General features: G+C 31.7%; 2 protein-coding genes across 2 annotated transcripts; both read right to left on the minus strand.

Annotated features, from left to right (window-relative positions):
- Nucleotides 1–547: 547 nt before the first annotated feature.
- On the minus strand, nucleotides 548–2,544 carry LOC130983240 (probable enoyl-CoA hydratase 1, peroxisomal). Its single transcript, XM_057907483.1, has 3 exons — nucleotides 1,942–2,544; nucleotides 1,566–1,848; nucleotides 548–1,120 (listed from the first exon to the last, which is right to left on the minus strand). Exons 1-3 carry the CDS (start codon nucleotides 2,349–2,351, stop codon nucleotides 1,025–1,027), a joined length of 789 nt encoding a protein of 262 aa, XP_057763466.1. The 5' UTR covers nucleotides 2,352–2,544; the 3' UTR covers nucleotides 548–1,024.
- Nucleotides 2,545–4,168: 1,624 nt separating this feature from the next.
- LOC130933178 (glycine-rich cell wall structural protein-like) lies at nucleotides 4,169–4,810 on the minus strand. Its single transcript, XM_057862729.1, has one exon. The coding sequence runs from the start codon at nucleotides 4,808–4,810 to the stop codon at nucleotides 4,169–4,171; it is 642 nt and encodes a 213-aa protein (XP_057718712.1).
- Between the last annotated feature and the right edge of the window lie 13,021 nt (nucleotides 4,811–17,831).

A 17,831-nucleotide genomic window follows, 5' to 3' on the forward strand; every position in this document is an offset into this window, starting at 1 on the left:
AAAAAAACAAAAACAGTAAGATCGAAAACAGTAAAATCAATAGTAATTATACAAATCAAAATACATAGGAAAAAAACAAACTATTATATGATAGAATTAACATGAGTATATTTCATCATTAAATAAACAAAGTTAATGCACAATAAAATTACATGTAAAGAGAAAAAAAAAAGAAAAAAGAGTTAAAATATCTAAAGTGATAAAAAGTATTTTATAGAAGACTATAAAATAATAAACTTCTAACTAAATTAAATTATATTTATTATTATTAAAAAGGATAAGAGAGAGTAATAGAAAAAAAGGTTTTTGTGTATTTAAATTGTGTAGAATGATACAATATAGAAGAGTATTTATAGGTACTAAGAAAATCGAAATAATAAAGACGTAATATTCTATAATAAATATTCAGATATGTTAAATAATGCTAATTGATCTAATTGATCATAATTTGCGATTATAATTAATATATGTATTGTCTATAATTAAGTCATGGTAATAAATTATATTGAATGAATTAAAATAATTAAATCGAGAAACACTCTCCACGTCAACTTCATCATTAAGTGTAAAAATCCGATTTTTATATAATAGAATAGATAGAATAGATTTCTATCTCTCGGTCTTATTTCCAAACACAACCTAATCGTTTCTATAAAAAGTTAGCGTTCCTTGCCTCTTCTTCAACCCAACTACCCAAGTGAGCAAATCCACCTTTAAAAGTTATCTTAAAAGTTGAAGACGATGAGACTAACATATTCATCCTTATAAACTACCATCCTCCTCCGTTATTCTTCTCCTTGTTTTTTCTGCAAGGCTTCTACCCTATAAATTGAGTATTTTTCATATAAGAACTGTTGATGAAATACATATAGTTGATACTCAAAATAAAATGAAAATGACTTAACTGGATATATAACTAGAAACAGTTATTGTGAAAAACAAATGTGAACATTGACATGTAAGACATCAACCCCTAAGGGGAGAACAACATGTATTCTTTTCACCATGAGAGTAAATTCAAAAGCTACAATTTGGACGGTTTCTTTCTCCCAGCTATGAATTCCTGCATCTTTTTGAATTGCTCCTTTGTCATTCCATTGTAATAATCATGAGCTCTCTCCTGAAATTCCATATGCAAATGCACAAGTTATCTAGCTGACCAGGAAGATTGCCAAGAACAATGATGCATAAAAACCAAACAGAAAGTGAATACTGAAGAATGTAACATCCAAAGGTTTTAGCAACAAGCTCTTAAATAGATTTTTGCAAGATGATTGGCGAATTCCCTGTTCTGTTTGATTAAACATTAATACAAGATGTCCCAAATGCTAACTTTTCAAGTTTACTATACTCACTATTACTCTAATAACTTGCAGCTATAATTTCTCCTCATCTTTCAATTCTATCCGTCTAAGAATATATAAAATTTATTTACATAGACCCATCCCAAAGTACAGAGCAATTCACGTACTTTTAAATAATCATACATAAACTCATCTATGTAACATGTACCCAACAAAAAACTCATATATGTAACTCAAAAAAAAAATGAAAGAAAAGCGGACCTTTTCAAGCGAAAGAGCACGGCCAAGATCTAGCTTGATGCCGTCGTTTATGACCGACTTGTATCTCAACACCAAGTCCTGATTGTTTTTCATTATGGCTTCTGCAATTTCTCTGCTTTTCTTCAACACTTCACTGTCCTCAACGACATGATTCACAAAACCCAATTTCTCAGCAACCTCCGCGGTCAAAGGCGTCGCCGTCAGGGACACCTCTCGTGCCTTATTCACTCCTATGATCCGCGAAAGCTTCTGAGACAAACCCCACGAAGGAAATATCCCAAACCTACCAAAAAAAGAAAGCCCCAAAATGTTTTTAAAATTTTGAAATTCGTCAAATAGCAAAGTTACATCAAATAAATTGCAAAATTTGTAAAACCTGGCGTGGGTGTCTATGAACTTTGATCCTTTGGCGGCGACCAAGATGTCACAGGCGAGTGAAATCTCGAACCCGGCGGTGATCGCGAATCCCTTGATGGCTCCGATTATGGGCTTCCGGCAGCGATCCATTTGAATAACGGGGTCGCTTTCGGGGTCCTTGACGTCGCCCTTGAAGACGTCCTCGGCGGCGGTTAGGTCGACGCCGGAGCAGAATGATCGACCGGAGCCGGTGAGTATGATGACCTTGACGGAGTGGTCTTGGTCGAGGGCCTTGAAGGCCTGAGCAAGGTCCACCATCATGGGGCGGGTGAGAGAGTTGAGAGATCCGGGGCGGTTAATGGTTATGATAGCGACGCCGTTTGGTTCCCGGTTTACAAGAATTAGATTCTCCGATGAAGACCGGTCCATGGTTGAGCCGAAACCACTCTTGCACGGTTCGAATAGTGATTTTCCAGAAGTTGCTATTATTTAGATTTGGATCGAGTGAATGTCTGAATTATGTGAATGGTAAAGTACATGGAGGGAGGTTGGGATGGAGTGGCAAGTTTTGAAATGCGTGAAGCCGAGAGATGAATGTGACACGTGACATGTTATCCTTCTCGATTCTCAAACCAAACCAAATACCCTGCGTACTGCGTTGTAGAATGGATACAGATTCTTCAACTTTTTTTCCTCCTCCAATATTTTTGGTCGGGTTCTTTTTGTGAAATTACGGGGTTTTGGGGTTAAAGAAACAGGCCTTAGGCCCAAATAAAACTTATCTAAGCTTTTTGGTGCTTTATGTCAACTCTCTTGTTTTTCGTTTATAGTGCTTTTTGTTTTTAATAGTTCTTTTTCTCTTTTGAGTCTTAAAATGGAGCTTTCATTTTTTTCCCTATTTGGGAGAGCGACATTTGCTTTCCCTTTTCTTTATCATTTTGGTCTCCGACCATTTACTTTCGTTATCACTAAGAACACATTTTTTATAAGACTTTGGGCTCAAGGGTACCTTGTTTGGCCCATAAACCCAAAGTTCAGTTTGATATTTTACATTGGGCTCAAGAGTATCCTGTTTAGCCCAAGAAACCCATAGTTCGGGAAACACAAAAGAGAAAAAAGCCAATACCAAAAAAAAAAGGAGATTAAAGGAGAGAACAGAAGTGATTGAAGAGTTTTAGTCTTTAGTGTGAGAAAAACAAAATGAAAAATAGTGTTTTTCTTTTTTCTTAGATGGGAGAAGAGAGATCAGTGTATGATCTCGGTTATGGGAAAGAAGGCCATATCTTCCTCATGTTCGTCTCTTCATCTCTGCGGTATCCTCAAAGTACTTTTCAATCAAACAAAAAGACAAAAAAAAATTATCATTCTAGTCTTTGATCTCTTCTAAATTTTCAAATTTGTGTCTATGGTAAAAAAATTTAATTACCTCCGATAGATTAATGACAATCAATCTATAACTTTTGAACTATAACAATTGTTAACTTTTTATTATCAGGTCAATTTCTAATCACTTATGATCATATCGTTAACTTAGTCACCAGAGATTTGACTAATATTTATATATAAATAAAATATAATAACTGATTTGATGATTTTTTTTATAAATATATATTACTTTTGTAAAAATATAAAAAAAAAACATGTATAAGTGAAAATGCTAATATCTATTGCTGTTCACCGCCACTCTGCAATGTCCATGTATATTGTATAGTACTCGAATATACATGGCCAATGGAGCTACGTGCTTATTAATTATATATATACTGTTGGCAGAAGCTTTTATATCGCACTTTTGTTATTTAATATTAATTATTAAAACAATTAATAAAAGAAAAATAAAATAAGTTCTGATAGTAGTTTTTGTTTCCCTGGTCACACTCTCTATTCAAGTGACATACATACGCATACTTCATATTCTGTGCAATCTGCAAGTGATGCCATGTGCCTTTCATTTATGGCTGGCCTGTTAATTTAATTTAAGCTATATAACAACTCTAAAATTTATATCTCATCACCTACATACTATGGCAATGATAATGTGTAGTTAACTCTAATAATAAGATGAAGGCTTAGTTTTCATGATAAAATTGTTTATTTAATTAATAATAAAATACGAATTACGTATTTGGTTCCATGAAGAGGCACTATATTGTGCATTACACTGCATGATATATGATCAAAAAGAAAACAAAAAACAAAAGAGCACTACATTTCATGCAATCATATATATTAATTTATCTCACCATCTATGGTGGTGGATATCCACCACCACCACCTTCACAACTACCGTTGCAACCGCCAGATCCTACGTTTCCAATGTCACCCCCATGTCCACCTCCAAAGCCACCACCTCCACCAAATCCACCTCCTCCTCCACTTCCTCCTCCACCTCCTCCTCCACCACCTCCACCTCCACCGCCACCAGATCCCCCACCGCTACCACTACCGGAACCAGCTCCAAAGCCTAGACCAGAACCACCTCCAGAGCCTCCACCAGAGCCTCCACCTCCCCCTCCTCCAAATCCACCACCTCCTCCAACGCCACCACCATGTCCACCTCCAAAGCCTGCACCAGCACCAGCACCGGCTCCTCCTCCAATGCCACCACCATGTCCACCTCCAAAACCACCACCAGCACCACCTCCAGCTCCACCACCTCCACCAATTCCAGCTCCTATACCACCACCTTTGCCACTTCCAAAACCAACCCCGCCACCAGAGCCAGCACCTCCACCCCCACCAAAACCACCACCACCACCAGCACCTAAACCAGCTCCTCCATATCCATCAACAAGTTCTTCTTCTTTGAACCTTCGGCATTCTGCTATCCCTATCACCAAAACAAATATCATTACAAGTGCACCCACATTCTTATGTGAATGCCCCATCTTATCTTATCTTTGATTTGATTTTGCTTGTAATTACAAAGCTTCTCAAGCAGCTATTTATAGAGGGAAAAAAGAACGCAGATATCTACTACCAGTCTACATACCACATGCCATTAATGCAATACTTAGACTTAAAATAATTATAATTAGATAAGTGTTAAGTAAACTTGCATGGCCGAAAATTTCAAACTTCTATGATTATTGTTTTATTATAATTAGCCGGTGAGTTCATAATGTCATTCCCCAACCATCAACAACTTTAAGTACGATTATTAGCAAACAATCAGAGTAGATTAAAGTTATTGCCGGATTTAATTAATTTCCATCTAAAAGGAGTAGTTTTCACATCCAAATTAAATTTGATCTCGTTAAATTTTGGAAGGATGGAATACAATAAAAGTAAAGTTTCCGGAAAAATTATTTTAAGTTATATCATTAGATTAGTAATATTAAAAAAAATTACTATAGATTAGTAAAACTGTAGAACTAAAAAGGATTTACTTTACTTGTTAAGAAATGATAGAAAAATTCAAGAGTAGTCAAACGAATTTATTATTTTTATGTCAGTTTTTTTAATTATTAGTCTAATTACTTTAGATTAATAATCTAATAATTACTGGTTAAAAACAATAATTTCTTGAATTTCTAGTATTTCTTAACGATAAAACTGACATATCTGCTTTTAAAGTGTAGAATACATCTGAATAGAAATTATTCTTGTGGCAGGTAAAAACATTGAATGCCGGTTGGTGGAGGTGATAGGTGAAAGTCAAGAATACAGAGCCGTTAATTAACTTTTACCCCAATTCATAGTCTGAGTAAAATTGTATTAGCCATAAGATTTCCACAAGTAACATGGAAATGCATATTATGATTTTATGAAGAAGGCCAGATATTATAAATGTATTTGTTCTTGCATCTATAACTGGCAAGCATTATTGTCCCACCATGTGATGAAATACTTTTAATACTAAAACTATTTTTTGTAATTTTGCATGTGAGCTTTATTATTTTCAGCATCGAACGTTCACGTACAAATCAAAATAACTTTCTGTGTAGCTTTTTTGTGAGAAACATAGCATATTAGCATATTATCATTTCATGTACTAAAATGTAATTTTATCAATAATAATAATGAATATTGTAAGATACGTTGGATAAATGATGCATGGTTTCACTTTCACTACTTAGAATGAATTATGAAAGCTGGCAAAGTAAATACATAGTTACATATACTAGTCACTTAAGGAGGCCTCACTTAAGCCTTCATTTTCAAAATAAATAAAATATTAACAGATAATAATTAATGAATTAATAGCTGGACGGCAGAATCATGTGGCTAATCAACCACCAAACTCTTTGGGAGGATTTAAGCCATAACTAAGCTAGCTGTTCAGCAACGCAACGCGAGAGTTTCAACTTTCAACAACAGAATTGATAGCATCAACACGGTATACGTACAAGAAATAAAGCCTCAGTAGCAGCAGAGTCCTCTTGGCATGAATTATTATATTGTTTTCTCATGCATACATAGTATACTATACTAAGAATACGTTATTGACGAGTTGACGAGTTTCTCGTATATTATGCAAAAATTAGTAAAATTTTAAGGTGGGTACTCCCATAAAGATATTATAATTATCTTCATATGATGATTTTTCTTTTTGACCCTTGGATGATGGATTGTAGGATTAGATTTTGATATGTTATGAAAGTGTTGTTTTTATTTGAAGTGTGGCCAAATTAATAAATCACACTTTTATACAAAGCATCTTCATAAAAAGATGTTTTTTGCATCTTCATTTGAGTAGCTCCCAAATTTTAAATGATCTACTATGAATACACGTATACAATAATCGTATTCTCAGCACATCATGCGATGTTCTCCGGTTCAGTCACATCATATGCGACTTCCTAGTTGTGATTTTCTTACAGCATTTAATTTTAACTAGTAACTTGTAAGGCCCTTCCAGCTATGGTCAACTATTGTGGCTATATAAAGTCAATTATATAAAATAAACAATATTTATTAATATTAAATTTTAAATGTAAAATTTTATCGTGTTAATTTTTACCAAGGAAAATTTTTTAACCAATAAAATCATATAGAACAAGTTACATTTAAATTAAGACCATTTATTCTGATTATAGGACTAATCTAAAAGTAATGTGTTTATGTCTAATATAATAGAAAAATTGATTGGTATTCTTTTTTTTAACTAATCTATTCCAAATTTCCAATTGTAAATTTTTGAGAACTTATTTATCAGTGTGCTCCTAAAAATATTAATCTATGTCAAGCAGGCCAAGAAACAATAATTATCAGACTTAGAAATATTTATCAGTTGTTAAGTCGTCTGTTTTCTATTTTTGGTCGTGAAGACTGTTTCGTTTGTATAAGACTTTTGACAAGCCTAAACATTGGAAAACACAACAAAGCCTGGCGCTAGTTCCCAGACCCACTATCCAAAAACAATTTCAGACCCAAACTTAGAAACTCAAACCCTCACCCAAAAAAAAAAAGAAACTCAAACCAAACATTACCCGGAAATTTGACCCGAAAAACCTCAAACCGAACAATTCCCATCTCCCGACTCCTTCTCCTTGCCTCCCTCGCTCCTTTGATCATTTTAAAAAAAAAAATAGCGCTCAGCTTCTCTCGCGGATCCTGCCTTCTGCGCTACAGTTCTTCCTTAAGCATATCTATGGAAAGTTTCTAATGTCCCTTGTCTCTTCTTCACTTCACCTCCCCAAATCTACACTCTTTCAAAGCATTGTTAACCATTTCCTTCTCCTTGCTTTTCATGACGGTTGTTTTTTAGACGCTCTAAATTAGAAGTAATACTGCATATCTAATTTTTTTTATAAATTAAGTCTAACCAAATTAAATAATAAAATTTAAAATAAAATTAATTATAATTAATTTTTGTTATATTAAACTAATTTAATTAGACTTAGTTAACAGGAAAATTTAGATATATAGCATTATTCTTAAATTAATATCTCTAAATAAAAAATTAAGACGACTAATTTTGATATATAACTATAAGTAGTTATTGGGAGAAACGGTTGGAGATAAGTGTGTATATCCAACAAAATACTATTATGAATTATTATTATTATTTCTTTTTATAAGAATAAACTTTTATAATTTACGATAGTGTTCTTAATTAAAATTAGAAACGAATAATTACGATAGAGATCGTAATAATGAAATATATGTTTTTTGAGTACTTTTACTTTAAATTGTTCTTAATCATAAAATTATTAAAAATGGAACATTGGTGATTCGAATATATATATATATATATATATATATATATATATATATATATATATATATATATAAAATAATGGTTATAGTTACCGTATATTTATCAATAGGATATTTCTTATGATGAACATAATATTAGAATTTTCCCTTGACCTGCGACTATCATAGTAATTGATAATGTATTTGTTATACTTTGATTCCGGACACCTAACACCATACGGTGTTAGTTGAATGGACATTGTGTATGATTTAAATACTTGTAAAATTAATGATAAATCAAAATGGAATCCATCAACTATGGTAATGAGTTTGAGCTCTACGATTATAATGAATGAAATAAACAATGCCTTGGTCAAGGAGTTTGAATGAATTAAGAAATGAGTTTTTTAAGTCATTCATAATTAATTATAATAATGGTAAAAAGTTAGAGTTTGACAATCAAACCGTACTCTAAAAGTTAGCCAAGAGCTAAAAAGATGGAAGGAGTTGTATTTTTTGCTCATCTTGGGTTCTTAGTAAAAATATTATTACTTCATACTATCGGGTCGTCAAGGAGCGTTGTTGGACGCCAACCTTGATTAGTAAATCTAGTATGACTAATTTACTACCCATTTAGTATTGAACTTATGGGGTCACACACTAACGAGTGTTCTAATCCTTGGTAAATAATCATTTAATTATTATTTTGATTAGATCAAATAAATAATTATATTAATTCAAATGGAATATTATTATATTCTTTGCTAGCACCATGAATATAATAATATTATAATTGAGAATATTAAATAATTAATTATTTATTCTATAATGAGTTTTAAATATGGATAAGATTCTAACTGATTCTGTTTTAAATTAAGTTATAATTTGATTCACAAATCAGTCACCAATCTCATACTACATATATGTGTATATGATAAAAGAAAGACAACATAAGTTTTTTTCTTTTACCTCCACATACACAAATATTCCAATTCTTATTGAAGAATTGCTGGTGCAATGAGTTGCAAGAAATTTTTCGGTTAAATCCATTGGTTAAGGAGTTGACAAGAAGAATCAGTCTCAGTGTGAATACACATAGTATCTTTGTACTATCAAAGGAGAAAGTTTTCATTCACTAGGGTACTTAGGTATTGGCATCTAACCCATTTTATTTCAATAAAGTTTTAAACACAAAATAGATCAATAGGATTACTTTATTACTTCCGCTGCGTGTTATGAACACTTGTAATCCTTTAGTGGTATCAAAGTCATGGCCCTTTTGTGTTTAAAGTTTTATTGCAAAATTTACAGAATTAATAGGATTAATTTAAGTTTTCTTATTATAGTGAATGTGATTCCTAATAATGACATGGGATGCTATTGTCAAAATTATAAATTTATATGGGATAAAATTATATGTATGTTAAGGAACATACTGTTATTATTATTTTTATTTATTTATGAAATAAAACTAAAAGAAAAAAAAGGATAAATAAATTTTATACTTTATTTATCAGGAGTTACCTGACAAGCAGGAGATTTGTACTCAAGAATAAAATTTATATATGTATTTAATACATGGAATGAATTAATTTTTACTTGAACCTAGACAACCTAGGGGTATAAAATATAATTCAATTAAATAATAACCTGACAACCAGAAAATTATTTGGGATTAAAATTGTATGTGATACCAAGATACCCATTCATGATTTTAAATATTTTTTTAACACTTAATTTAAGAAATAAAAAATTTTTAATTTTCTATAATAATAATTATTGTAAAAAGTGTTATTTGTAGGTGTGAATACTTACTTATATTTGTCTTTTCCTTTTAGATTCATGAATAATATGTCTGCTCTATCACTGCGTGGCATACTTGAAAATAACAAATTGGCTAGAGCCAATTATGATGATTGGTATTGCAATTTGAGAATTATTCTCATGCATGAAAGGCTAATTGATATAATCGATAAGCCTGCTGTTACGAATAATGAGGCAACCAAGGCTTACCAGAAGTGCTTGAAAAATTGTCTTACTGCTAAATGCATCATTCTGGCATTCATGGGTTCTGATCTTCAGAGACAACATCAGGATATGGATCCACCAACTATTGTTGAACATCTTAAAAAGATGTATGGTGCACAAAGTAAGACGACCCGATATCAATTGTCCAAAACTTTGTTTAGATTCACACTTGATGTGGACTCTCCTGTTGGACCCCATGTTCTTAAGATGATTGATTTTATTGAATAACTTGAGAAGTTGGGATGCAAATTGGACAAAAAACTTTCACAAGATTTGATCTTGCAATCTCTTCTAGAAAATTTTTCACAATTCATTGTTAGTTTTAATATGATTAAAGTAAGTTGTGATCTTCATGAAATGCTTAACATGCTAATTGATTATAATAATAAAATTGCATCTGAGAAAAAAAAAAGAGTTGCTATGGTAGTTGGCAGCTCTTCTAAGAAGAAAGAAAAATGGAAAGCAAAAAAAATAGAAAGAATAATTTTAAAAGAGAACCCATGGCACCTAAAGGTGGTGTGACCAAACCCAAGGGCAAACAAGAAAAGGCTGACAAAAATGATGCTGAATGCTTTTATTGTAAAGACAAAGGTCGTTAGAAAAGAAACTGCAAGGAGTACCTTGCTTCTTTGAAAACCAAAGAGAAAGGTAAAACATACTTGAAAACAATTTTCATGATTTCTTTAACTACTATTAATTCTTCTATATGGATATTAGATACCGGAAGTGCTTATAATATTTGCAATTCTTTGCAGGGACTACGAGTAAGTAGATGGCTGAAGAAGGGAGAAACTTACCTTCAAGTCGAGAACAGATCAAATGTTGCTGCTGTAGGTATATGATCTATTTTTTTAGCAATGCCTACGAATAAGACATTAGTATTGGAGAATTGTCATTATGTTCATAATTTTGTTGCAAATGTTATTTCTGTTTATATGTTGGACAAACGTGGTTTTTATTTTAATATTAAAAATGACATTTGTTCTACTTATTATGGTGATGACTTATACGTAAATGGCTATCTCCAATATGGCATTTATATTCTTCCCGATTTAAATGGTAATTCTGTCATGCATGTTTCTACTCTCAAAAGAGAGAGAAATAATAAAGTAAACGAATCATATCTTTGACATTGTAGACTTGGTCATATAGGAGAAAAAAATGATTTCTAAGTTACATAAAAAAGGTTACCTTAACAAATATGATTATGAATCATATGTAACTTGTGAATCCTGTTTCAAAGAAAAAAATGACCAAAACTTCATTTATGGGACATGGAGAAAGGGCTACAGAATTATTGGGACTAATACATACAGATGTTTGTGGACCAATGAAAATTCAAGTCAAAGGAGTATATTCCTATTTTATCACTTTCACTGATGATATGTCTAGATATGGCTTTGTGTATCTTATGAAACACAAATCTGAGTCATTTGAAATGTTCAAAATTTTTCGCAGTGAAGTTGAAAATCAAACAGGTAAAAGCGTTAAGGTGCTTAGATCTGATAAAGGAGGAGAATATCTAAATGGTAATTTTCTTGAGTAGTTAAAGAAAAAATGGGATTCTTTCTCAATGGACACCTCCTGGTACTCCACAACACAATGGTGTTTCAGAGAGGAAGAATCGAACTTTATTAGATATGGTTCGATCCATGATGGATTTTACTGATCTTCCATTGAATTTATGGGGCTATACTTTAGAAACAACAGCATATTTTCTAAATAAAGTACCCACTAAAGCAGTTTCTTCAACACCATATGAGATATGGAAAGGACGAAAATCAAATCTCAAACACATTAGAGTTTGGAGATGTCCAGCATATGTTAAGAAATTGCAAAGTAATAAACTTGATGCTAGGTCCGATAAATGTAGATTCATTGGTTACCCTAAAGAAACAATGAGTTATTATTTCTATCACCCTTCTGATCACAAAGTGTTTGTGGCAAGAGGTGGAACCTTTTTAAAAAAGAAATTTCTTTTTGAAGGAAGATAAGATGAAGAAATAGAACTTGATGAAGTTCAAGAAACCAATGACGAAATAGTACAAGCTCAAGAATATGAAATTCAAGTTGAGCAACCAATTTTGGATGTACTCAAACTAACACAAAATTTATTATCTTCAAGAATTGAAGATAACAAACCAAAAGTAGTTCAAAGAGAGATTAATGAACCAATCCTTGAACTACCTTTGGAACTGGTTCAGCAACCTCCAAATTTGGTACAAGAACTACCTCTTCGACGGTCCACAAGAGAACATCGTCCACCACTAAAGCTAAACCTAATGGTGCAAGATGATGTGGAAAATGGGATCGATTATGATGATAATGATCCTAAGACTTATGAAGAGGCAATGCAAAGTTCCGAAAGTCTAAAATGGCAGAGTGCCATGGAATCCGAAATAGAGTTTACGAGGATTAACAATGTTTGGACTTTGGTTGAACCCTCAAAAGACATAAAATCTATTGGTTGCAAATGGATTTACAAAAAAAAGATTGAAGCAGATGGTAAAGTAAAGACCTATAAAGCCCGTCTAGTTGCCAAGGGATACCGTCAAAAGGAGGAAATAAATTATGAAGAAACATTTTCTCTTGTGGCAATGCTCAAATCTATTCGAATTCTACTTGTTATAGCAGCATACTATGATTATGAAATATGAAAAATGGATGTGAAAACAACTTTTCTTAATGGAGAACTCAAAAAAGAAGTGTACATGACACAACCTGAAGGTTTCACACTTCAGTCTGATCATAGTAAAGTTTGTAAGCTACAACGCGCCATTTATGGGCTAAAGCAAGCTTCTAGAAGTTGGAACATTTATTTTAATAAGATAATCAAAAAGTTCGATTTTATCCAGTGTGAAGAGGATCCTTGCATATGCAAAAAGTTTAGTGGGAGTATAGTCATTTTCTTAGTACTCTATGTTGATGACATATTACTAATAAGAAATGATGTACCAGCATTGCAAAATACCAAAATTTGGCTATCTCAACAATTCTCCATAAAAGATTTGGGAGAAGCAGCCTATATTCTAGGAATAAAGATCTATAGAGAGATAAATATAAAAAGTTGCTTGGACTCTCACAGTCTATGTACATTGATACCATATTGAAAAGGTATAACATGAAAAACTCCAAAAAGGGCTATTTACCAATAGGCACTGGAATTACTCTCAACAGAAAGGATTATCCTAAAACTTCTGAAGAGAGAGTACGCATGAGTAGCATATGCTAGTGCAATGGGAGCTATCATGTATACCATGACATGTACATGTTGCATATGCGCTAGGAGTAGCCAGTCGATATCAAACAAATCCTGGTGAGGAACATTGAAAGGTGGTTAAATCCATTCTTAAATATTTAAGAAGAACCAAAGACCAATTCCTCATCTATGGAGATTATGAACTTATACCAAAAGGGTTCACTGATGCAAGTTTTGTCTCAGACAAAGATGATAGCAAATCTACTTCAGGTTATGTTTTCACCTTAAACGGTGGTGCAGTGAGTTGGAAAAGTTCCAAACAAGCTACTATAGCTGATTCAACGACTGAAGTTGAGTACATAGCAACAAGTGAGACTGCTAAAGAAGATGTGTGGATGAAGAAGTTCATAAACGGGTTTGGTGTGGTGCCTTCAATTAAAGAACTACTTCCATTACTGTGCGACAATAATGGAGCCATTGCACAAGCAAAAGAGCCAAGATCACATCAAAATTTAAGTATATCTTAAGAAGGTATCATTTGATAAGAGAAATCGTTAAACGTGAAGATGTTGAAATTCAAAAGGTTGTTGGGAAGGATAACGCAGCATACCCATTCAGTAAGGCACTTGATTCAAAAGAGTTTGATAAGTACATGTGGGAATTGGGATTGAAATATATGACTGATTGGCTCTAGTGCAAGTGGAAGATTTGGTTGGAAATACATGTATGTCCTAGATTCAATATGTCATTGGCTCTAGTGCAAGTGAGAGATTGTTGGAGATAAGTGTGTATGTCCAACAAAATACTATCATGAATTATTATTATTATTCCTTTTTATAAGAATAAAATTTTATAATTTATGATAATGTCCTTAATCAAAATTAGAAACGAATAATTACGATAGGGATCGTAATAATGAGGTATACGTTTTTTGAGTACTTTTAATTTAAATTGTTCTTAATCGTAGAATCACTAAAAATGGGACATTAGTGATTCGGATAGATTAATATATATATATATATATATATATATATATATATATAATAATTTTCATTGGATGAAGATTAATAGATCTCATTTATTAAATTATATATATAAATGGTATATATAGAGATATAACCATTGAACTGACTCACTCTAATAATTCCTAATGATTATAGTTACCGTATATTTCTCAATAGGATATTCTTATAATGAACATAATATTAAAATTTTTCTTTGACCTGCGACTATCATAGTAATTGACAATGTATTTGTTATACTTTGATTCCGGACACCTAACACCCTACGGTGTTAGTTGAATGGACATTGAGTATGGTTTAAATACTTGTAGGATTAATGATTAGTCAAAATGAAATCCATCAACTATGGTAATGAGTTTGAGCTCTACGATTATAATGAATAAAATAAACAATGCCTTGGCCAAGAGGTTTGAATGAATTAAGAAATGAGTTTCTTAAGTCATTCATAATTCATTATAATAATGGTAACAAGTTAGAGTTTGACAATCAAACCGTACTCTAAAAGTTAGCCAAGAGCTGAAAAGATGGAAGGAGTTGTATTTTTTGCTCATCTTGGGTTCTTAGTAAAAATATTATTACTTCGTACTATCGAGTCGTTAAGGAGCGTTGCTAGACACCAACATTGATTAGTAAATCTAGTATGACTAATTTACTACTCGCTTAGTATTGAACCTATAGAGTCATACACTAACGAGTGTTCTAATCCTTGGTAAATAATCATTTAATTATTATTTTGATTAGATCAAATAAATAATTATATTAATTCAAATGGAATATTATTATATTCTTTGCTAGCACCATGAATATAATAATATGATAATTGAGAATATTAAATAATTAATTATTTATTCTATGATGAGTTTTAAATATGGATAAGATCCTAACTGATTCTTTTTTAAATTAAGTTGTAATTTGATTCACAAATTAGTCATCAATCTCATACTATATATATGTGTCTATGATAAAAGAAAGATAACACAAGTTTTTTTCTTTTATCTCCACATACACAAATATTTCAATTCTTAGTGAAGAATTGCTGGTGCAAAGAGTTATAAGAAATTTCTTAATTAAATCTATTGGTCAAGGAGTTGACAACAAGGATCAGTCTCGCTGTGGATACACATAGTACCTTCGTACTATAAAAAAAATTTTCATTCACTAGGATACTCAGGTATTGACATTTAATCCATTTTATTTCAATAAAATTTTAAATATAAAATAAATTAATAGAATTACTTTATTACTTTCGCTGTGTGTTATTAACACTTGTAATCCTTCATAAACAAATATGAACTTCACTTGCCTTGAAAGGAAGGGCTAATTTCATGTATTCTTTTCAGCATGGGAATAAGTTCATTGCAAATACAAAACCTACAATTTGGAGTATTTCTTTCGACCTTGTATGAATTCCTGCATCTTCTTGAACTGTTCCTTCGTCATTCCATCGTAATAATGAGCTCTCTCCTTAAATTTCATATGTAAATGATCAAGTTCATCAACTTGCATAAAAGTATAAATCTAGTTGCAAAGCTACAAATATTCTTAAAAAAAATAATAAATAAGACTTAAAGTCATGCAATCGTCCATAATTATAAAATTAAAATAATAACTAATTTTTTTAGAAAAAATTATTTGGAAAATACTAAATAAGTCCTAAAATTTTAAATGCTTTTTAAAACCTATAAATTTCTCATAAAATTTTTCAAAAACCTATTATTTGTTACCTTTTATTTAAATGACTACTTTTTGGCGGTAAACTGATAGATTCATAAAAGTGTAAAACTTACAAGTTAAATCTATGACCAAAATGCTACATAACACAATATTACTGCAAAGTTAAATGACAGAAAAGTCCATCTATAAATTAAAAAATCCAATTCAAATTATATAGTTTCTTGTATTTTAAATTTAATTTCCTTAATATGATTTCATATCCAATTTAATACAATCCAATTTTCCGAAATCAGAAGTAGTTCGGTTGAGTCAATTTTTCCCAGATATATTTGAAGTTCGGAATATCTGTCACATCTTTTCCCTATAAACCAATGCTTTGTTGGAGTTAGTTAGAACCTTGGTGTCAATATATATAGTTGTTATTCCTTTTGCCCTTTGATATCTGTGCTTTTTATGTAGAGTAATAGAGATCAATTATTGAACTACCTTTTTTAAACAGTGATTAATATAATATATATGCTCATTTGCTTGTCCAAAATAGTTCTCTTTAGTTTTATCTTTAAGCTAGGTGAGTGCGAGTAAAATAGTTAACCAACTTTTGAAGCTGACCATATACCTGCCCTTGTAGATTTTTGTGCGGGACAGTTTGTGCAAGAAGCATTTGCATATATTTGTTGCATCCAACCAAGTTGATGAGAAGTGACAAGCCTAGATTCTTGCTTGTGTTACTTGAAGTTGACATTGTCCCAAAGGTTTTTTTGGCTTTCTTTAAGGTCTAAGGATGTTCCAATATTAATGAAAGTTTTAGCTGGCTCCAGTCCAGATCATGCAACAATAACTCCGCGTGCTGTGGAGCATTCCCTCTCTCTTTATCATGTTTTAATGTGTCGTCTTGTTTATTTCCTTGTCGGAGAATCCCACTAATTTCACTTTAAATGCTAAAACACCCTACCTATCTTAATCCTTCATTAGGCTGTCTAATTATAAATTCCCACTACTCATGTTCTTTGATATATTCTACATGATCAGATGTGTCACCGCATTATTTTTTCTTTCATAACATCACAATATCACATACTTTTCCACTTGATAACAAGAAAACTTAGCAATAGCCACTACTAGCCTTGAAGTAATATATAGTATAATATTTTTTCTTCTTCATGTTGGAAGTAGTATTATTTTATAGTTTTTATTAAAATTACATTCACATTCACATCCAATCTATTTTTAATATATATAAAAGTAGATGGATAAGTTTATCCACATTATTTTTAAGATATTTTTTTTTCATATTAATGTCATATCAGTAACATCGCTTACTTGACAAAATTTTATAAATCAACTACTCAATTTTTTTCAAATTAACTATTATTTCTAAATCAACAAAAAAATAAAATATACAAGTAATAGATATATATGCAAATTAGGCTACAAAATTACTAATAACAATAATAACAAATTAATGGTGGCTAACCAAATTTGTAACCTAGCTACAAGAATTCATATCACTATTGTTCTTGTGTGTGGATAGCCGACTCTAAGATATAGCTCGTTTTCCTGATGTTCGAACTCGTTTTTTTTGGGACAAGAGAGATGATACGTCCATTCTCTTCAAGAACGGCAGCGGTGGACACCTACAAAGGCACTCTAATGCTCAAGTTAGTAAGAGTAAAAGATAAATATCAAATTACTCAGAATGAATAGTGTACCTCTTCCATAATGTATTTATAGAATTATTGTGCTACAAGCGATTATTTAGTGGGTCTAATATTGTGAAGCGGTTGAGAATGTGAGCATGTGATAATTGCTCTTTAGTGATGTTTGACTTCTTAAGATAAGCACGTT

Source organism: Arachis stenosperma, chromosome 1 (assembly GCF_014773155.1).
Source record: "Arachis stenosperma cultivar V10309 chromosome 1, arast.V10309.gnm1.PFL2, whole genome shotgun sequence".
NCBI lineage: Eukaryota > Viridiplantae > Streptophyta > Magnoliopsida > Fabales > Fabaceae > Arachis > Arachis stenosperma.

Bases quoted from the DNA above. Each gene is read 5' to 3' on its own strand.
- LOC130983240 (XM_057907483.1), bottom strand. From the start codon at position 2,351: ATGGACCGGTCTTCATCGGAGAATCTAATTCTTGTAAACCGGGAACCA. The intron at 1,849-1,941 runs GTTTTACAAATT...TTTTTTTGGTAG, and splicing joins TTCATAGACACCCACGCCAG to GTTTGGGATATTTCCTTCGT. The intron at 1,121-1,565 runs GTCCGCTTTTCT...ATGGAATTTCAG, and splicing joins GTGCTCTTTCGCTTGAAAAG to GAGAGAGCTCATGATTATTA.
- LOC130933178 (XM_057862729.1), bottom strand. From the start codon at position 4,810: ATGGGGCATTCACATAAGAATGTGGGTGCACTTGTAATGATATTTGTT.